Below are 23,569 nucleotides of genomic sequence, written 5' to 3'. Positions count from 1 at the left end.
ACACATTGAAATAAAATCCGAAAGTTTTCAGATTTTATATTACTTCCAAAGGGACATTTTTTGATGTTTTGTGTGTTATTTTTATTTATTAAATATCATGTTCTTTGCACTTAAACCGCATAAATTCCACAGAAATATCATAAAATATTTAAAAACAGTATATCTTTAGAATTTTCGTTATACAATCTCAGACACTGCAGATAAAAATGTTTTATTCCTTACAGTGTTGCCACTCTCGCTTTGAAATTGTTGAATTTTCTAATCAAAAATCCCTTAAAGTTTTACAAAATATGAAAGAGATAATAAATTAAATTTGAAATTAAAAATTCGGTTCTCTAGGTTCGCATGCTCGGGTGGAGGATTACGCTATTTAAAATTTGGTGGCTCTAGGTATTGTCGTTTTCTCACAATGCGAGAAATATACATATATTCATGCAGATTCTTCATTAATTTCTTTAAATATAATACAGGGCGATAATATTTGGTGGCAACAATTTCAAAGGTGATTCACCGTTTATAGTGAAATTACCAATGCCCCATGGTACGTTCGAAATCACAGACTGCATATTGAACTGAAAATTGACCATATTAGGACCTTTTACTATGGCCTTGCTAAGAAATTCCATAAAGACTTGGAGTCCATTAATAACTCTGCAATTAAAATCTATGATTATGACATAAATGATCAATGTAACATCAAAAGACCTATGGCCATTCTTAGTGACACTCTGGATTAAAGTGAATTGCTCCTTGGCTACCTTCTGTATGGCATGCTTTTGTATTGTATAGTATTGTATATTACTGTTAGTTTTAAATTGTACTATTTAATTATGTTATTCTATGATTGTAATAACATTTTCTGTTAATACTGTGCACCGAGTCTTTCATTTACCAAATTTTTGCATGATAATTATTATGTTATACTATTTTTGTTCCTATTGGCTCGAAGGGCTTCACAGCGTTTCTGGACGACATTTTCATCCTGAACCGTGTATGCTTTAATCTGTTACTGATATTTATCCTAACTCCCATAATTAATTAAAAAATTATATATCTAAAAATTAAAAATTTAAGATATTCTAGGCATATTTATATATTACTATTAGTTAAACTTTGCATTGTATACGAATTAGCATATTTTCGATTGGGGGTTTGGGCCTATGACGCAGGCACCCCGGTGTTACACCATCACTCGTTGCATACTTCCGTTTATAATGAAACGATAAAAGGTGCCGTTTTGAGACTAGCAGCCCTTTTGTTCTAGCGCCCCTTTGGGCTAAAAAAAAAACAACTACGATTTTGATAAACTGCTTTTTATATACATGCATATATATATACAGTGGTGGCCAAAATTGTGGACACTTTTGGAAATTTTTATGTTTTCGAACTTTGTATGCTTATAGAAAACGTTACGTTTCACAAAATGCAAATTTGTATATATCATTTTAAAGAGAATTTATTACTGAATTTAATGCTAAACACAAAATTCAATTATTTGCAATACAAAAAAAGTTAAACGATAATAGTTATTGATATACATTAGATAGTGATGATTGCAGTGAGTTATCAGTACTTAGTAGCATACCCTTTATTTTTGATTACAGCTTCACATCGACGTTTCATTGAGCTGACAAGAGTTTTAAGCTCTTCTTTCGTTATTACATGATGCCAGGAAACAATTATAGCCTCTATTAGTTCCCTTTTATTTGATGGGCTCCTCATTCGAACAAGAGTTTTCAAACGGTGCCACAAATTTTCGATAGGATTGAGGTCAGGACTGTTTCCTGGCCATGACAACAATTTAATGCTCTTTGTACGAAACCACTCTTTTGATATTTTGGCCGTGTGGCAAGGAGCAGAATCCTGCTGAAAAATAAACGAAGCATTGTTGGAAAAGAGATCTCTGATGGAAGGTAGAAGTTTTGGTTCTAGAATAGTGTCAATGTATTTTAATATTATTTTTTTTAAAATTTATACTTTAATTCTATAGAAAGATATAATATCTTGCTTGGTTACAAAATCCATTCTTCACATCCTGTAATAGTTGTGTCGAGAGTTCCATCTAATTTGCCAATCGAAATTTTTTTTTTAAATAACTTCTCTGTCTATTTCTTCACTATTCGTAGTTTTATTTTCTGGATCTAGAACCGTACTACAGATTTCTCTGTCCGTAAATTAATTGATAATTGGGGCATCATCGTTGCAATGAAAAACTTCTGTTATATTATCTGTATTTATTGGGTTGGCAACTAAGTAATTGCGGATTTCACTCATAGATGGCTTCAGTTGAATTTTTAGGGTTGCAGACGTAGTACAAATGTATAACACATTTTGTTATTTGATAGTTGGCAATTCAGCTGTCAATCAGTAAAAAAAGTTTTTTGATTGGTTGCGTAGTCTTTGTTTGGCGTTCGTTGAAAAATGGAAAATCAAAAGGAACATTTTCGTCATATTTTGCTTTTTTATTTCCGCAAAGGGAAAAACGCATCGCAAGCTCATAAAAAGTTATGCGCTGTTTATGGTGACGAAGCCTTAAAAGAACGGCAGTGTCAAAATCGGTTTGCCAAATTTCATTCTGGTGATTTTTCACTCAAAGATGAAAAATGCTCTGGTCGTTCAGTTGAAGTTGATGATGACTTAATCAAAGCAATAATCGATTTGGATCGTCACAGTACAACACGTGAAATTGCAGAGAAGCTTCATGTATCACATACATGCATTGAAAATCACTTAAAACAACTTGGCTATGTTCAAAAACTCAATACATGGGTTCCTCATGAACTGAAAGAAACACATTTAATGCAATGCATTAACAGCTGCGATTTGCTAAAGAAACATAATGAAAATGATCCATTTTTAAAACGAAAGATAACTGGCGATGAAAAATGGGTTGTTTACAACAATATCAAGTGGAAAAGATCGTGGAGCAGGCCAGGTGAACCACCTCAAACAACATCAAAAGAAGGTTTTGTTATCAATTTGGTGGGATTACAAAGGAATTGTCTACTTTGAACTCTTACCACCCAACCAAATGATCAATTCTGATGTCTACATTGAATAACTAACGAAATTAAACAATGCATTTGAAGAAAAGCGGCTCGAATTGACAAATCGAAAAGGTGTTGTATTCCATCATGACAATGCAAGGCCACACCACATCTTTGGTCACTCGGCAAAAATTATTGGAGCTTGGTTGGGATGTTTTGCCACATCCACCATATAGTCCTGACCTTGCACCATCTGATTACTTTTTGTTTCGATCTTTACAAAACTTCTTGAATGGTAAAAATTTCAATAATGATGATGATGTCAAATCATACCTGATTCAGTTTTTTGCTAATAAAAACCGGAAGTTTTATGAACGTGGGATTATGCTGCCTGAAAGATGGCAAAAGGTCATTGATCAAAATGGACAATACATTACAGAATAAAGTTATTTAGTTCCATGAAAAAATTGTCTTTGATTTTCTAAAAAAAATCCGCAATTACTTAGTTGCCAACCCAATATTACTGCTTATCCACATTTCTTTACGAAATCCATTAACTGGAAAATTTCACCTTTAGTTTGTGATATATGAAAACCTTCAAATTCACGCCTATCATCGTCGTCATCCTTGCCACAAAATATGGTAGCTGGCCATAAATTATGTGAAATATTTTTTAAAGTATCTAGAGATACATCCATTTATGATCATGCGATGTTCCTCACGGCAGATTTTATGCTAAAATATTTCAAAAGTTTTTGAATAGGCTTGTCATTATTCAAGAAATTTAACATGGATTTTTAAAATGCTACTCTATATTTACATTTCAGCTCGCACACTATTCTGATATCCACAGGCTGATTGATGGACGTACAATTTGGAGGAAAGAATAATACGAATACATTATCTTTCACTAAAACTTTAGGGAAGTATGAGCCGAACAGTTGTCTAAAATCAGGCCAGTTTTTTACGTCATCAGGTAAACCAGCCAAATTCAGATGTTGCCAAGCCTCGGTATGAAATGAATTTCAAACCAGTCATTCATTAATGCTTGTGCCATGCATGCTCTTTTATTTGCATGACATATAACAGGGAAAATCTTTACTTCTTTAAATGCTCGAGGTCGTGTATTTTTTCTGATTATGAAAAGTTTACACTTATGCGTTCCTGCAGCATTTGCATGTGCTAAAATTGTTAGTCTTCCTGTGGAATCAATGACACCAGTTGGAGCCTTTTCTATAGAGGTTACCAAGGTATTTTCCCGCTCATATTGACAGAAAAGACTTTCATCAGCATGCTTTTCACTATTGATGAGTTCAATGAATTAATTTGAAAATAGTTCAGCAGCTTCAGTATTAGTTGAAATGTTTTCACCTGAAAATTTAATTGCCATATACTATGGCGGTTTTTAAATTCGGTTAACCAGCCTGACAAATATGTGCACTCAGTTTTGAAGTTCATTTCTTTGTGAAATATTTTAGCTTGAGCCCGTCAGTGGTATGCTTTCTTTCTGCTGTGTAGTCTGAGCCATTCAGTCATCACTTTGTCATGATCGTCACTTAACATAATGAATAATTTTTCTGTTATACATTGCAGGTGGAGTGTTGGAATCCATAAAACATTCAGAAAGTTCCTTTTTCTGTTATGTTATATACAGTTGACTTTCCAATGCCATACTCCTCACATAATTTTGAGATGGATAAAACCTTCATCCATTTTTTGCAGCAATTCCACTTTTTGTTTAACCCTGTGATCGCCATGACCGGCTTTATCTGGTCATGAGATATTTTGTCACTTAGTATATATTAGCTTCTAATTTAAGATATTTGCTTTCTTCTTTAATAATTATAAATGTGATCTTAATAAATGTAAGTTTATGAAAATAGAGATAAAAATAAGTAAGTATACAAATTTAGCTAGTAAAGACTAAGTAAACATGCTTTCACTTTGTAGATCCTGTTGCAGCTCCAGAAATAGAAACTCATTTTGACATAAAAGTTTGACAAACTGTAATTTTCATAAAACTATTGTAATAGCAACAGCCTGCAAAAAATAATAAGCTGGATCAAATCAGAAAGCTAAAGAACAGCACAGTCTGCTATTAACTCAAATTCCTTTGGAATCACTAAAGTAAAATTTAGCTTAATAGCACTGCAACAATTAAGCCTGTATTGTATTAATTTATTTATTTTACTTGCGTCTATTTTTTGCACATGCTTAAGAACTATTTGAGTCCCAAATAAATTCCCACATACTTAACGCTTATCGAGGACCAGTGCTAGATATCTTACCGTCAGATGCAGTCTCTGAAGGTTCTAAATTATGCTACCAACCAGCTAAATTTTTGCCACCCCTAAATTTTGGATCTCGGTGCTTTCCCTGAGTTCTAAAAATTATTTCATCTCTTAATTTTGTTGCTTGGTGCTTCTCTAAAGTAAAAAAATTTGTATTCCATAAATTCTGCCACCCGGTGTAGCCATACGAGTTCTGGCGCCAATTCTGGATTTATGTGAATAACAAATCCGTTGTTCTTAATCAAATAGCATTAAATGGAATCTTTTTGTCTTTAAGTATCATTAACAAAATCTATTTCTGGCATATGGAAAGAAACTTTTTAAATTTTTCCTCAACATATTTTAGCATATTTAAGTTAAATATGTAATCATTGCCAAGTGTAATGTCAACGTAAAAAGTTACCATAGTCTGTTATTCAATTACTAATATTAAAAAAAATGTTTAGACATTGTTGCATGAGTCATTACTCAAGTTGTCATGTGTTGATAAACTTGCAGTGATGGAAGCAAAATATAATAAATAATAATTCTCCAAGTTGTGGTGTCAGGGATATAAAATATTAGTAGTGGTAAAATCAATGGTGTTAGAATGTTGGAATATTTTGGTTTGAAATAAGCTGCTATAGAGATATGTAGTAGTAGTATAAGTATTTTGGTTTGAGATAAGTTGCTATAGAGATATGTAGTAGTAGTACAAGTAGATATGCTGCTGTGGAGCGCATCTACTTGTATGACACAAATTTATGCTAAAATGATTGTTTCTTCAATAACGAGGTGTTTTATTTAGTGCTGCAGTTAAATTAAGAATTAGGACTCTCTACATGATATATTATGGGAGACGAAAAACATCAGATGTATATGTGTAAAGAATACAAAAGAAAAAAGTCAAAAAGAAAAAAGGTTTTTGATGCCTTTGAGGTCCGGATTTTAGATCATTCCGAATATTAGACAACCAGATCTCGGACTTTGTACCATATTTGTTATCCTTGAGTGAGAATGCATGTAGGAAAAAAATCTGAGCTCATTTGAGACTCATTTGAAATATCATATTAAAATTTATGATTCAAGAATTGCAAAGCTGTATAGAGTCTAGTGAGTCACCGGAACGAAACTTGTATTTGGATCTCGTTAATTAACTGCATTTAAATCTTCAAAACACTTTTCACTGGACAAGTTATGTTTTGAAGGTTTAAACAAAGGAGATTTACTTTTCATGCATTTGCATAGCACTTTGTATTTTTTAAGTCTCGTACATGGTAGATTTTCTTTGGATCACTTATGTTTTTTAACCATGTACCATTCAATAGACATAAATCTGTTTTTGTTACCAATTTTACTGAGGTAAAGGAATAGGTTAGCCTTTATATATTTTTTGGAACTAAATTTATATTTAATTTACATTCTGACTTTTTACTTCAATTTGAAATTATATATATTTATGGTGGGTCACCATTTATACGTCTTCCAAGGGACCATTCACAAATGACAACTAAATGAGAAAGACATGTAAATGAATCGCTCATTTATGATGTGAAACATGGGAAATAATGGTATGTTGGCTGTACAACTCTATCGTACTTTCAATTTGTTTAAAATATTAACTGATCAAGCAAAATTAATATTTTACATAAATAAATAATACTAATGTTTTAAATAGTTAAACATTTTTTTATGAATAATATTTTGAAAAGATAGATATAAATTTAATATTTTTAAAATCACAAGAATGCAAATTTTTGTATGTAAGTAGAACTGTTGGGGGGTCATCCCTTTATATGATTTAACATCTCGAGTACGAAACCTTTTTTTTGGGGGGGGTTATTGGAATCACCATTTTAAATAAGCAACATTTCCCCCCCTAGGAACTTTGTAAAGCAAAATTTACCTTTTTTTTTTAAAGAAAAAGAATTGTCTTTTGCCTAAAGTCTTTTGATTTGGAATCTTAAGCAAGGTGCTATGAACTGAATTAAATTCTTGAAATGTTTTCTCTCTTATTTTATTACACACAGAGAAATTTCTGAGTGGGTCAGTGCAGTAAATAGCATTTTGAAAAGAAGATAAGATTATTTCTTCATTTCTGTTACTTAAATGTTCAGATGGTAAACTGTTTTCAATCAGTTTTTCAACTATGCATGAATGTCTTTGCATGGGCATCACAGTATTTGCATACCTCAATTGTAATGTCTAATCCCAGTATTTTCCAATCTTTATCATCCATACTAACAGTTTCATTATCATTTCCATTGTGAATACTTGACTCTGGGTTCGAAAGTCTCCCTTTAATGAAGCAATTTTTAATTGTTTGTGGTTGAGATCGGACAAGTAAAATCATATTCATAGCAACAAGAATATTTAAATTTTTCTGTGTATGCCCAGCAGTTATATTCTGAAGGGCTATTTGGATTAACCTTTGCCCGTAGAAAATTTTCAAATTCTTAATGACACCCAGGTCTAAAGGTTGTACTACATTACTGCAATTTTCTGGCAAGAAAGCAACTTTCACATTTTGAAAAAACCCTGTCATTTCAGGATGGGTGGTACATTGATCTAATATAATGTAAAACTTTGTATAGATCAATATAATACTTTTTTGTGGTTTTGTCACATCATTATTCTATTTCCTTGCCATTCTGTAAAGTTATCCTTAGTCATCCATGCTTTATAAGAGTATTAACATGTTTGAAGTATTTTTGAATTTTCTATAATTAAAGGAGTCATTTTCTTTTTTCCAGAATGGTAAAATGGTGAGATGTTCTTTACTTAGCTCTATGACACTGGTCAGCATTGAAAGCTAGGGTCTTTCAAATCATATGTTCAGAGAAAACAGCAGTTTCAACATTGAATAGTCTTTTCATTCGTATCCATATATTATTGTTAATAAATTCTTGAATCGCTCTTCAACTGACTCGGCAGGAATGCCTTTTGAATCTCCATTTATTATATGACATTAGATTCCATACTGTAGTTTAAATTTATGTAGCCACCCAGTTGAAAAACAATCATCCTTCACATTCACTTAAAGGGCTATTTCTTCTGCCTTCTTGATTAATATGTAGCCAATTTCTGGAATATTGAATGCATGGCACTGAATGAAAAATTTTAGCAAAATGTCTCCAACCCCAGGGAAATTTACATGTTGAACACATAATTTCTTTGAAGCGGACTGTCTGGAAATTTCTTCCTTGTTCAGCTTCTTTTATCTGTTATGTACAACTATTTTTAGTGTTGTCACAGTTTGCTAACTCCATTTTCGTCAAGCCACTATTTTCATCACATTCTTTTAAGATATGAATTTTATCTTTTAAAAAGAGTGCCTATCACTTTCATGACATTTTTTATCAGTTAATTCTGCTCCACCTAGTTTATTTAACACAGCATCCTATTCAACAAGGGGGGAAAAAACATCTATTTTCCATCCAAGTATTCCCTCTATTCATGAATTGGTTTCAACTCCTATACGAGACTGATGTCTCATGCCTTTGTTTCTTTCTCCTCTACCCAGGGGCGTAGCTAGAGGGAAGCAAGGGGGGGCATCTGTCCCCGGGCGCAGAATCCAAGGGGCGCCAAACTGATGTTACGACATTTTAGAATTAAATCTTTTCCATTCTTGGCAAGCAGTAGGGGGCGCAAAATCTTCAGTTGTCCCTGGGCGCTGAAAACCTTAGCTACGACTCTGCCTCTACCCATTGCTAGGAAAAAAACTTGAATGCTGGGACTGCGAAATATAAAACCAATGCTGTAAGTGAAGCAAAAGCAATGTATAACTGAAGTTATGGACATATAAAAGAAATATTTTACTATTGAAATAAATATGACTGAATGGGGACCAAGGCAGTATGATGTATAAATGTAAAAAGCATATAAATGAGAAATCAGCCAAATGAGAAATTATGAATAGTGCTCCCTTATATATATAAATGATGCAAATATTTATGTTTTGGCATTTCTTAATTTAAAGAAATAAATTTTATTATGCAATTTAATTTTTTATGCATTTCTTTAGTCCCTATACCTATAGTTAAGAAATTTTGTATTCATTATAAAAAATAAAGCACAGAAAGTTTGGCCTTTTTTTGTGTGTTTTATTTTTTATATCAGGCTTTGTGTTCAATCTTTCTTCTTGCATTAATTAATTAACTGTGCTTCTTCTGAATTATATTGCAGAAGATAGCATTTCGTAAATCACTTTCCCTTGATAATCATAATTTCTTTTTTAATTTTAGGTAGTGAAATATTTGCTGCTGAATTAGTGCCTGAACTTAATAAAACTGAATCAAATTTACATGCTGCAAATGAAGCAGATTTTGCTGCTGAATTAGAAGGTAAAGTGCCTGAGCTTAATGAAACTGAATCAAATGAAAAGTATAATAGTGATCTGATTTCATCTTCCTCTTTTGATCATGATTCTGATAAAGTGTCAGGTAATTCAGAAGAAGATTTAAATTTGAATGCAGATTCTGAAATAACCGGACCTCTGAAAGAACAGGCCGTGACTAATGAAAATAAAGTTGTGAAGAAAAAAATGCGCATTAACAGGAATACTACTAGTATAAACTTTGACTTTTTTAATCCTAACCCGGTAAACCCTATTAAAAGTACTAATTTAACTGTCAAAGCAGCTACTGGTAGTCTGCAAGCAACAACAAAAGATATGCCTAATGCAGAGGTGAGTTTTTTCATATTAATTTCTGAAATTTAGTTGCTTGAGTTAAATTTAGTTGAATTAGTTGCTTGTGTACTTTATGAGAAGCATAATTAGAAAATCAGTACCATTTATGTTTAACTTAAATGCATAAAGACCCGTTTCTACTACTGCGTATGCATTGAGGTGTCTATGCTTTTCTCCAATCAGCGAGCGAATTCACTTTGACATCTGCAATCAGGTCGATGCGTGGTGACGGATGACGTACGGATGGAGTTCAGCAATGTTCAACTTCTATCCATATGCCTGCAGATGCATTGGGGTCATGTGGATAAAAGGAGCAATCAGGTGTTGTCACCAAAAATTAATGGGGGCAGAAGTAGCGATGAACGCTGGCTTAGGGAAAGAATGTTTTGCTAAAAAATACTTATTTCTGAATTAACGTTATAGCGAGAAATCTGCATGCTGAAAAAGACAGCAATCAACTGAATTTAGTTTAAAAAAGATAAGAAAAATAAGATAACTGCAACTACAGTACTTGTTCGCAGATAAAATCAGGCGTTCAAGAAATTCAGTTCAAGAAAATCAGGTGCAAAAATTATAATTCCAAGTCCATGAAATAGCAAAATTTGTCCTGACAATTATTTCCTAGTTCTGCATACACATTACTTTTAATGAAAGTGAATGTCTGACTATATCAAACTGCTATAGCAAATTAGATATGGTATTAAAAGATTTTTTTCTTTTGAAACAGGTTGATTTCTGGAATATTGAATGCATGGCACTAAATGAAAAAATTTAGCAAAATGTCTCCAACCCCAGGGAAATTTACATGTTGAACACCTAATTTCTTTGAAGCGGACTGTCTGGAAATTTCTTCTTTTAACTAAAAACATTAATTATAAATTAAATTTGATAGCCTTTTAAATATTCTACTGCATTAAAGAATATATTAAATTTGTATTTCTCTATTTATAAATATACCTTTTTGGCTAACATATATTTGTAAGCACATGGAATATATTTTTAGCAGCCCGTTTAACTTCAATCGGAATGCCACTTTAAAAGATAAATGTTTTTTGTAAGAAATGTACTAGAAGCTGAAGAACAAACTCTGGTGATTTTTTGTAGACAATAGCACACTGAAATAAGACCAAAAAATTTAGTTTTACTTGATGATGTATATATTTGATTTACTTGATGATGTATATAAGCCAAAATATGCATACCATTCCCATGTAATATGGAGCTTAGTGGTAAAGCTGAGCGGTAACAAGGTTTATCTTTTGGGGTCTTGAGTTCGCTTTTTCCACCCTGTCTGCAACTTTCTTAGCTTCTTGTTCCAATTTGATCTATATACGTGTTTTATAATTTATTTCTGTTATTATATGCATTAAATATAATGTTTTATTTATGCTCTTATTTATTTAAATTTTCCCCGAAAAAATTTTTGAAAATTGCATAATATGAATTTAAAGCATTCCTTGTATATATATATATTTTCCTTTCACTTTTATGTGAATGTACATACATGTGCTCAGACTTTGGGATGTTTACAGCTCTAAACTTTCATTACCAATTAACATGAGACAGTATTTTTAAATTAAAAATAATATTTTATGGATTATGCATAAAATATAACTGCCCATAGCGCATTTTAAAACAAACGAGATTTCTAATAAATTATCCAACTATGACCCTGAAGAAATTGAAAATGAAGAAATCGATCCTAAAATTTTATATTTTACCTACTTTCTCCCCACATTTGAGCATATTTTAAAAATATACAATCTCACCCCACATTTGAGCATATTTTAAAAATATACAATCTCACATGGCAGTCAGCTGTATACAAGCATAGCAAATTTTTTGTAAAAATTGTGAACCTTTCTTTACAGTTGCTCTGTATTTTTTAAAGTACCAACTATTTTTTATTTTTTAATTCGTTTAACTTTTTTATTTTATTTATTTGTTTAGTTTTTCAGTAACAGTACATTTTAGTTTTAATATATATATATATATTATTTCATTAATATTTAAGGCTCCTAGAAACGCAAAGAAATTTTTAAAATTTACTTCAGCTTCTATCCAATTAGTGATGTTCATAATATGCATCATAACGTTACTTACCTAAAAATTGCTAGCGTATTTTACTTTCGCAGTTCATAAGCAGAAATAAAAATTTCCAATAACATGAAATTTAGTAAACAAAACTTTTCTGCATTTTACGTCAGGATCCATTCTTGCTTAAGCTAGAAAAATTCAGATGTTCAACATCGTAACTTGCGAATTGGTTGTTTGCGCCAAAATATTACAGTGACACCTAGCGGCGGAAAATGAAAATAATCTACAGAAACGCTTGTTCAGATGCCATAGGCGTGTCTTCAATTGATGCAACGCGTTCGTACGCAGTAGTGGAAACGGACCTTAATCCTGATTGCTGCTTTGTCTATGCAAGATAGCTTTATATGTGACAGATGCTTCATGCCATGAAATGAGTATTATGTTTCCATTTCTTATGTACATTAAATGTTTTTAAGTTGGTAAAGCTGCGAATTGCAAAATAAGATGTATAAAATTCATTTCTGGAATAGTATTTATTTTAAGTTTACTGTAACAGTGTGCAAATTGATGTCACATACATAAAGAAATGGAAAGCTTCATGAGCATGTTTCCTTAACTCTTTCTGTAGAGGACAAAGAGATTTCGAGTCTGTCAGAATCTGCTGTAGGTTGTAACCGATATCTTGCAAGCATTTTTTTCTGATCTAAGTGCTGAATATTTGGGAATAGTCAGATAACATGATTATCGAACAATTTAAATAGCAGTTAAAAAAAATTCTCACTTTTGAATTCTAAAGTTTTATGAATTTTTATTATTTAAAATATTAAAGCAAAAATATATGTTTAAAATTAACTAACAAAAAATCTTCTTTCAAACCGGATTTTCTGATTTTACAAAGTAACAAAAAAAATTTTTAAATCGACCATTAATGAACATTTTTATATATATTAAATTTCCAGAATCAGCAAACTGTGCCGTTAAAAAATTTTTCCATACTTTTGCCGAAATTATGCAGGATAAACTGTGTTAATTAGCTGCTTTCCTCTTTAACTAGTTGAATGATGATGTTTTCCTTTCTTTAACTAGCTGACAAAGGCATTAATTAAACTCTTGAATAAAAGTTAGTCATCCGCTTGCATATTCTTTGGAAAATCTTTCTCAAGAGTGAAGGATAATATGTGAAAAATAATCCTTACTAATTAGTTGTCAGTGTCCAGTGATATAGTTGCTTGTGTTACTTATTTACAACTGAATCAGTAATTGATTTCTGTGTGTGGGTTAGCATATGAAATATGCACATTAGGTGACTGATGCATTGCACAATGGGTGTATGTTGGTATGGCATAATCAAGATCCTACTGATTAAAAAGTAATTAATAAAATTTGATCATTGTTATTGATATAAAGCTATATCATGTAGTAAGGAAGAAATTATATGAAGTAAATATAAGGAAAAATACACAAATATTATTTAATGATTTTTAAAAATCAATACTATTTTTTATGCTATATGCAATGTAAAAAAACTAAGCACATCGAGGAAAATCTATGCCTTCACCGATGCCGATCATTGAAACTTAAATTCTGGTCAGATGGCAATTTGAAGTCTACCCTTTACATTTGACAAGCTAACTGCTGCTCTTTTTTCCCCTCCAATCACAGAAGGAGAAACATTTGTACCATGTTACCACATTTATTGTGGAAACTGCTCCTCGAAAAAATGAGCATTCAGCAGAAGGGATACCAGTGATCATAGAACAGCAATATAATCATATTCACAATTTATCTGTAGTTGTCAGCTTTGCTATATGAACTTGCATATGCTGTTATAAGATTGCATGCAGGGAAGTTAATACCATTTTAAAATTTCAACATTGAAGTTTATGAATTCTTAGAAATTAATGTTACGTGAAAACCATACATCTAGCTAAGCTATCACATGAATTAAAATCAGACTTTTGTGCGAATCTGATTTTGTTTCTAGAAACTTATTTATATTTGTAAAATAAAAAATAACAGTAATGTAAGAAGATCATAAAACAAATCTGATGAATCATTTTTTTTTTCAAAACTTTTGTTCCTATTCATTTCTGATAGTTTTCTTTAAGGTATTTATATGTAGTTATTTATATTATTATTATTATTGTTTTATGCTGTGTATTGTAGAGAAAAATATTTTGGGATCTGTGAAGAAAATAATTCCTTTAAAAAGTTATGAATGCAAGAAAAAGTGATTTAAGTGGACAAAAACGGCATCTTATTGGCTTTAGAAAAAGCTTTAGAAGAGGAGCAAATATAAATGGAAGCCACCCAAGATCTGAATATCCCCTCAATGTGTCATATAAAAAATTTAGAACTGCTTTTTAAGTAGTGAATCTGTTACTCTGGATCATTGGTGACCAAGATCTGATGTTTGTTTTCTGCCACAGGAATTTGGAACCAGCTATTTGACTGTGGCACAAAGGCTTCATGTGGTTGAAGCAAGAAAACCAGTTGTTTGTATGAATAAATCCATTTCATGTTCCAAGGAGGCCTGTTTAAGGTACTGTTATTTTCATGTACAGTAGAGCTAAAAGGAATGGGACCATGTACTGTGTAGTGACAATTCCAGGTACAGCTTAACTGTGATTCTAGATGTGTTTCGATCTGTAGAGAACAAGAGACATGCAACTTGCCTTTCTTTGTTCATGAAATCTTTTTCCCATTGAAGCAGTTTAGTGGGTTAGGAAGGAATAATCAGAAAATGGCCTCATTGAGCTGCATATGTTTGTTTTTTATTCTGTAATAGATGTGGACCAGGCATAGAACTTCATGCAAGGCTGTTTAGGGATGCTGTTGGTCCAGACATTTTGCTAATAGGGGATGGTATGTCGCATTAAGAATCTTTAGTATCAAATACTTGATGTTCATATGGATTGGCCAACTTAAACCTGATTGTGCATTTATAGATTGCTTTAGGTGGTTCGATTTTAGCTTGCCAAAAGCCTGAACAGAATGTGAATTTCGGGCATTAGTTGCTCTGATGCCATTTCACCTTTCAGAAAGGCATTTTCCATCTCTAATTCGTAACAGGAAGAAAGAGAAAAATTTGTTTGCCCTCAAACTATGCAGAAGTGAGCTTTGGGGAAAATTCTGATAGATTTAGTGCTGCTCATAAATTTCGGCATTATTTTAGCAACTTTTACACTGTTAAAATACAGTTATTTGAAATAAAAAGCAAATATTTTTAGCTAATTTTTTTTACTATTCTCAAATTGATGAATTCTCCTGGACTCAAAAGTTAATGTATGATTAAAATTAATGGGGTTTTATATTACAAATGTTAAAAAATTATTAGTTATGCACAGGTAAATATTTTTTAAAATTGTAATGAAATATTTGAATAAAATAATAATTTCATAATTAAAAAAATATTTTGCTGCTTACGAAAGTTGAGTTACTCCCAATATAATTAATGTGTTACAGAAGTGCTGCTCTTACTTCATTATTTTATGTAGAATCTTACTAAAGTGAACTTCACATTTGGCAGTTGAATAGCCAAATAACTGAAAAGTAAGCTGAATATTCAACATTTGGTGCTTGAGTTTGATTTGAGTTGTATCTTTAGTAGTCTTTTTATAACGAGCAAGCTATAACGCTGAGAATGTCTGTACATTAATTTGTACTTAATGCGATCTCTGATGAACAACACTTACATAGTATTAAATAATAGTATAATGGCTTATGTGGTAATAAGTATTCAGGGCAATACTGTAATAATAATATTATAGTCCTATAATATCAAGTTACATAAAATAATTTACTAAATAAATAAACTACTTACATAAAGTTAAATAATAAGAATAATTAAATTTAATGAATAAAATTGATTAAATAAATTAAATAAAGTTATTAGTAAATAAATTGCTAATTAAATTAATTAGTTACATAAAGTAATTTGCTAGTTCTTTTATTTAAACAGAACATAAAGGCAAACTCATGCAAAAATTAAATTAGCTTCCATTGCCTGCTCTAAGTTCTAAAAGTTTTGCTATTTCTAGATTTTGTTTTACGGTGTGTCACTAAATTCTAAAAATTCTGCCTTACCAGCTCTCTAATCGGCCTTTATCATATATATTTCATATTTCTTTTGAATGTTCATATTACTAAAGAAATAAAATTAGCCACATTTTCTGTACATTCTAAATGCATTTAGAGTTTTTTTAGAATAACAGAAATCCTTAATTAAATTCTAAAATGGGGGGAAAAAAAAAAAATGCTGAAGAAAGAAAATGAATACATAAAGAAAATTATTCTTCAAAGATATGGGCAGTTATTATTATGTAAATTATCCAGTTGTTTATGATTTCAAAGCCTTTACTATAATTTCCCGTTTCTATTTCCTCATATGATAGAGTTACTGAGCCAGATTAAATTGAAATTAAATTGTATAATCTTTGACCACTAGTCCGTATTTTTAGTTTGAATTTAACTGTTCTTATTTAATTACGTCACTGTGAGCTATACTTGATTTTGTTAGCATCAGAACATGCCTTTATGTTCTAAGTTCTTTTTAAATAAGAAGCTTATTTAAATCTTTGTCTTATATTGTAGTTACTTTAAGACGTAGCAATAGTTTGCTTGACCTCTGTTGGTGGTTTTGGACCATTTAACTTTTCCCAGATTAAGTAAACCCTCATAGGTACATTGTGGAGAGGTTGATAAGTTAGGAGATAAAGCACGCGGAAACTAGCGAGAGCATTGGTTTGCATGTTCAGACAAATCTCTAATTGTTAGAACAGGTGCTTAAAGAGAAAGAAATTGATTATAAACTAGTTAAAATGTTTAAAAGGGCTTCAAATTAAAATTATGGATAAATATTTTGTTGAGTGTTGTTGTTACAAAACATAAATGTTTTGTAGCTTTGATTGTGTCCTAATATCTTAAGAATCAATATCATAAATTACATGTATTTTAAACTGTGAAATTTTATTAGATTTTGATTTTAATAGAGCTTTTTTTAACAAATATTGTTAAAAAATAAAATTTAATAGTGTCCATTTAAATCCATAACGACTAAGAATATCTAATTATCTAATTTAATTATTTATAACTAACTGCTTAACTGCGTTATCAGGTTCTATGTTCCGCCTTACTTTCTTTGGGAACATGCAAAGACCCTGACTCGGAACAGGGAGCTTACTAAAGCTATGTTCAATAAATGTGGGAAGTAGACAAGATACACAGGAAGGGTATACGAAACCCTTTATTTTTCACTCTTTACAATAATTTCCGTACTTCGGAAGGAATACAGTGACCAACTACTTGTGGTCTGAACGTAAGAATATAAAAATATTTAACTAAACTCTAACTTAACTTTGGAACAATAAACAAGGGCCTACGTGGAAGATTGGCCGTATATTAACAGGAAGCCGTATGTAGTACAGAGAACTGTTAACACTACAATACGTTTAAAATTATCATGAGGATTAAACCTCTGGCCTGGAAGGCAACCAGCAACCGAGTAAAACTGCTAAGGTAAGCGGCCTGCTTCGACTAACTCCTTCCTCTCTCTCGCTTGGCAAAAAGCCACAACTTAAGTACTTGGCGCTCGCCAGACAAATTTGCATAAATATGTTAAAGCTTTTAATTCTGGCCAGAAGTAGAAAATAAGAAGTGATAGTAAAGATTTAAAATAAAAATAAACATTAGTAAAACTTAAGATCCTTACATACTTCCCGCCAGAGTTAATTAGTTTGAAACTGAGGTCTAAAACGACCTTGTTGAAAACTTTTAGCTCTAGAATCTAACGCGAGGCCAATCTTTTACAAACATTTCTCACTAGAAACTAGAAATTAAAAAAAAAAAAAAAAATTGTTTTTACAATATCAGCTCCATGGACAACCAATTTTTCATCTGTACTGCATCTAACAGGAGCTTTTATTCAAATCTGGTTCCTTCCAGAGATCTGGAAGGAAAACTAGTTTAATGAAATGTTACACAATGAAATGGCAAGTAACATGAATATTTATATTTCTCTTAACATTCTTATTTCATTCATGACTTTATTTTAATTATCTCTCCCCGTGCTCTCTGACATGTGTTGTAAAAGAACACCAAACACGAATGTGTTTATGGTATACGTGTTCAACACTGCCGCCTACAATCCAAACACTAACGTGTTAAAATTCAACATAACAAGACCTCGTAACACACCCTATCTTCAGCTCTAAACCCTGAGGTACTATTCTGAAAGTGGCTAACTCTGAAGTGTAGCGTCAGAGAGCCTAACTACATTCATTCAACCTTTAACACATTCACCATAATTTGGTCTTTTTACACTCACACGAATAAGTTAAAAATTTTTTGGCATTACTTTCACTTTTAGCATATCACAGTATTTCTTAACATTTAAAATAACAGTTCACATTGTATATAAGAACATATTAACATGCCGTTAATTTTATGCATTTTAAAACATACATTAAGTAGTACATTGTTAACTTCTATTCTTTTCCAAGCAAGTGCCAATTCTTCTACATTGAAACACTACATTTCAAAAGTCTTTCAGACTAAAACTTCTTTCTTGCCAGAATGTTTAAATAAAATTTATACAATAACTTTTACAATATTCAAGTATTTACACATTCCTATTATACATCAACTTTAGTTTTACTCACGAGTAATTGAAAAACATAGTACCAAAATCGGTAACAACTCATTTTTCGCCTTTTTTGGGATAAAGGTAGACCTCACATGAGGTAAAACTTCTTGAAATCTTCCACTTGCAGTAAGAATGAAAGATTAACTTAAGTTTGCAAAGTGACATAAAATTTTACTTATCTTTGTGATATTCGGACATTCTTTTCTCAGCCCAGTCCTGGAAGGTAGCGAAGATTCTAGTTTGATTTATCCTCCTTCTTGTGCGGGCTCGGCCTTCCCCTAGAAGCTTTCTTTTTCCTCCAGTTCGGTCACCCTTGAATACCTTCTTTTTCGCCTCTGCCTGTGGTCTTGGCCGTTTGATGGCAGCTGGTCTTGGCGGAACCGGGACACTTCTCTCTCGTTCCTGCTTGGACCTCGTTGCTGGCCGTTCAAATTTTCCTTGTATCTTTTCCTCCGCCGCTAGTGGCCCTTCCACAGTTCGGCGACATTTGCTGCGGAGAGTCCTGTCCGATGAGTAGATCTTCCGTTTGGGTGCCGGGTTATAGTTGCCGTTATTTCTCCTGGCTCTCTTTGCATTCGTCGTACTTCTCCCTTCTTCATTCTGGGGGTGGTCGTGAGCTCTCTTTTCTGGACGGTGGTACGGCTTCTTTTTCTTGTTACCTTCAATTTTCCAGTGGGGAAACTTTCTTTTCAATTGCTCCTGCCTCCTAATGGCTTGCCCTTGTACTTGTCGTTGTTCCACCTCTGGAGCTTGTGCCTGCTGTGCCGGATCCTGCAAAAGATCTGTGAATATTTGCATTTTATTACGGTCATAGTAGGGTTTTATTTGATCAATGTTTGCGGAGCATGTTTCACCATTCCTGGCTTTTAACACCACTACAGCGTGAGTTATTTTTTGTATGACATATGGTCCTTCAAATCGTGGAAAAAATTTGGCGGTTTTATCTTCTGGTGCTGAACAAAGTGAATGCTTAATTCTTAATACTTCATCTCCTACTTTATAAGTTACTCCCCGTCGTTTCAAATCGTAATAAAGTTTTTGTTTTCTCTGTGCTACTTCAGTATTCTTTTTTGCTTCTTTAATTAGTTTTTCTATATCACCCATTTTAAATTCTGGGGCTCTTTGTTGCACATAAAATAATTTATCTAACGGCGTTATAATCTTTCTGCCTAAAAATAACTCAGCAGGAGTTTTGCCCGTTGTATCATGTTTTGCGGTCCTAAGGGCGAAAGCAAATTCATTGACATAGTTATCCCAGCTTTTATGAAAATTTTTAACATAACTACGGATAATTTTCACTATATTTCTATTGACCCGTTCCGCTATATTTGATTGCGGCCGATACGGGACCATTTTTAAATGACGTATGCCCAGTTTTTGGCACATGTCTTCAAATATATTACTTACAAATTGAGGACCATTATCCGATATAACTTTTAGGGGCGCCCCGTATTTTAAAATATATTTATTTAAAATAGAATCAGTAACTAATTTCGCGGAAGCTCGTTTTAAGGGAACAATTTCGGTCCACTTACTAAAATGATCAACCATAACAAGGAGATAGCAACTTTTATTTAACTGACTTTTTGGGAAAGGGCCCAATAAATCGATGCCAATTATTTCATTTGGAAATTCGGATTTAATACTATTTAAAAACCCGGCCGGGCGGAAATTAATATAATTAACTGCTTGACATGTTGGGGAGGACTGGACATACACCCTTGTTAACTTTTGCAGTTCAGGAAAATAGACTGGCTCGCGTACGCGTTGGATAGTTTTTTGAATACCAGCATGAGAAGCTAAAGGGCTGTTATGCAACTCCTGCAGGATATTTAATCTAAGACTAGCTGGGATAACAGGTCGAAATTCGTTGTTGGAATTTGTAGTTTTTGTATAAAATAATAGACCATCTATTAGTTCGTAATGGGCTGCCCTATTTCTTATCGCCACAATATCTTGGTGGCTAAAATTTTCAGGATCCTTTAAATACTCATAAATGCTTCCAAACTCAGGATCCTTACCCAGTTCGGTTATTACAGTTTCTCGGGAATTTATTGTACATGCTGTGAGCATTGCCACCTTTACAGTATTACCTTCTTCATCTATATTTATTCTGGATAGGGCATCTGCTACGATATTTTCCTTTCCGGGGGTATGCTTGATTACCAGATTATATTCTTGTAGCTTGAGTGCCCATCTTATTAACCTTGGGGATAAGTTTTTCCCTGAGTACAATCTAGTTACCGCCACATGATCAGAATACACTGTTATTGGCGCCTTTCCAAAATAGACTCGGAACTTTTGCACTGCTAACAGAACTGCAAGTGCCTCTTTCTCGGTCGCGGAATAATTTCTTTGTGTTTGATTTAAAGTTCGGCTAAAAAATGCCACGGGCTGCTGATTTTGTGAAAGTACCGCTCCTACCGCATAATCCGAAGCATCCGCTGAAATTTCTAAATTCTCATCCTTTTCAGGAAATTTCAACACAGGGGCTTGTGTTAATGCTTGTTTTAATTTTTCGAAAGCACTATTGGCTTCGGCCGTCCACAAGAATCTTGCCTTTTTCCTTTTTAATTTTAACAATGGTTCAGCAATAGCTGCAAAATCTTTTATAAAGGATCTATAATATGAACAAAGTCCTAGAAAAGAAGACAGCTTCTTCGCCGTGTTTGGAGTCGGATACTTTTGTACAGCAATTATTTTTGATTCGTCTCTCTCGATTCCTTTCTGAGATATTTTGTAACCTAAATATTTTAATTCAGGGGCTGCAAATTTGCACTTTTCGACATTAACTTTTAGACCGGCCTCATTTAATAAAGAAAACACCTGTCTTAAATCCTGTACATGTTGGTCCAGATTATCACTAGTAATAATGATATCGTCTAACTAGATAAATGTGGACTTTTTAAGAACAGGCCTTAACACAATGTCCATACATCGCTGAAATGTTGCCGGTGCCCCTGAAAGGCCAAACGGCATACGCAGGAATGCATAAGTGCCAGACTTGGTTATAAAAGCAGTCTTAGGCATGTCCTCCGGTCTAACCCCTATTTGAAAATAACCAGTCGTTAAGTCTAAAGTCGTCATATATTTGGTCGACGTTATGTTCCTTAGAATTTCTTCAATAGTAGGTAACGGATATACCGGATATTTAGTTATGGAGTTTAATTTACGGTAGTCAATCGCGAAACGCCACCTTTTTGGATGTGTTAATGGATAGTCATTATTTTTCTTACATAAAACCACCAGGCTAGCATAACTACTTGAGATGTGCGTTATGATCTTTTTACGTAGCATATCGCTGATGTGCCATTCTATAATTGTTTCTTTATTCTTATCATACCGGTATGCTTTGTGGCGAACTGGCATTGAATCTCCGGTGTCAATACTATGGTTAGTAACTTGAGTAAATCCTGGAATATCACTAAATAATGAAGCAAATTCACTTACCACTTGTCTGATTCTTTGTTGCTCTTCATTAGGCAGGTGGTCAAGGTTTAACATCGGCGGCTCCGATTTTTCTTCTCGAACTGGTTTCATCGTCAGCTTAAGGGATGCTTCATTAAAATCCAGCGTTGCTTGTGCCTCTGAAAGAAAATCTATTCCTAAGATAATATGTGCTTGCAGATTCTTTACTATAAAAATCATAACCTTTACTTGTTCGTCCTTGATACGGACGTATAGCGGTAATTTACCTATGCACTTACATCTTTCTCCTTGCGCAGCTAACACTGTCGTATTATCCAAATTATATATGCGATATTTACGAAAATACTTCCTAAAAAAATCTTCTGCCACGCAGGAACACTGCGCGCCTGTATCCAGGAGTGCGGTAGCTGGGATATTATTCACCAACACTTCAATCTTCGGAAGAGTCAAATTTTTCACCATTACTGTATTTAACTTGTAGGAAGAGGAGTTTTCGTGGCCTTCGGATTTCCGCACCCTCTCGTCAGCAGAAATCCGTTTTAGTTTAAATTATTTTTCCTTTCCGTGCTTTCCTTCTTTTTCCCCTGGCCTTGAGACTTTTTTCCTGGGTTGCTATTGAACTGTCGACGTTCGCCGGCTGTTTTTGAATGCTCGGGTTTCCTTGCCCACTGATTCGCTTTTTCTCCGTAGCCATGTGCTTGAGTTTGCTGTAGTCTTGGCGCACCAAATTGGTTTCGTTGTTGATATTGGCGTCTTCTTTCAATGTCTGCCGTTCTTCTTCTTTCAAACTGGATTGCTAGCTCGAATAACTTTTCCAGTGTAGTCAGATTCCTTAATTCAATAAAGTCTTGCACTTGGGGAAGTAACCTCGGCAAAATCACTTGAATTATCTCAGGATCCGGACGGTTTCCATACAAGAGTTTGAAGACGTGAATTTTTCTTAAAATAAAGCTTGAGAGATTTTCGATTCTTTGCTGATATATGCTGAAAAGTTCCGTTTCTAATTTCGCACGATCCCTTACGACAGGGAAGGCTTTTACTAGGGCAGTCTTGAAATTTTCGTAAGTATAGGTGGGACTTCCTGCTTGACCCAAGAGACTTCTGCCTATACATTTGAACCAATTAAGCGCTTGGCCCCTCAAAGCGCTGGTAGCTAAGGTAACTTTCTGAAACTCGTGCACGGGGTAGAGCATGAAGTGGTCATCTAGTTTTTCCAAAAAAAACTGGTAACCGGTGAGTTTCCATTAAATGTTGCTTCTGGTTTCATCGAAGCGCGCATGGTCTGAACGATGTAACCAAATCCTTCCAGGGCGGTAACTGGCATTTGTGGATTCTGAGCCGCTTCTGTAGGCAGCACAGGTTCTTCTTGAAACTCGGCCATGGTTAATTCTTCTTTGTTGGGCACCACTATCAGGTTCTATGTTCCGCCTTACTTTCTTTGGGAACATGCAAAGACCCTGACTCGGAACAGGGAGCTTACTAAAGCTATGTTCAATAAATGTGGGAAGTAGAC

General features: G+C 33.3%; 1 protein-coding gene across 11 annotated transcripts in view; it reads left to right on the top strand.

Moving 5' to 3' along the window:
- Nucleotides 1–23,569, top strand: part of LOC118201164 (uncharacterized) — a 96,238-nt gene that overhangs the window by 25,730 nt on the left and 46,939 nt on the right. For all 11 annotated transcript variants that reach the window (XM_085807785.1, XM_085807783.1, XM_085807786.1 and 8 more), the window contains exon 3: nucleotides 9,502–9,944. In XM_085807785.1, the coding sequence (XP_085663911.1) occupies nucleotides 9,502–9,944 (443 nt within the window). The remainder of the gene's footprint in view (nucleotides 1–9,501; nucleotides 9,945–23,569) is intronic.

The sequence above is a fragment of the Stegodyphus dumicola genome, chromosome X1 (assembly GCF_044657685.1).
Source record: "Stegodyphus dumicola isolate Sdum_Otavi_A_Nest chromosome X1, ASM4465768v1".
In the NCBI taxonomy this organism is placed as follows: Eukaryota; Metazoa; Arthropoda; class Arachnida; order Araneae; family Eresidae; genus Stegodyphus; species Stegodyphus dumicola.
This window is presented reverse-complemented; position numbering and strand designations above follow the sequence as displayed.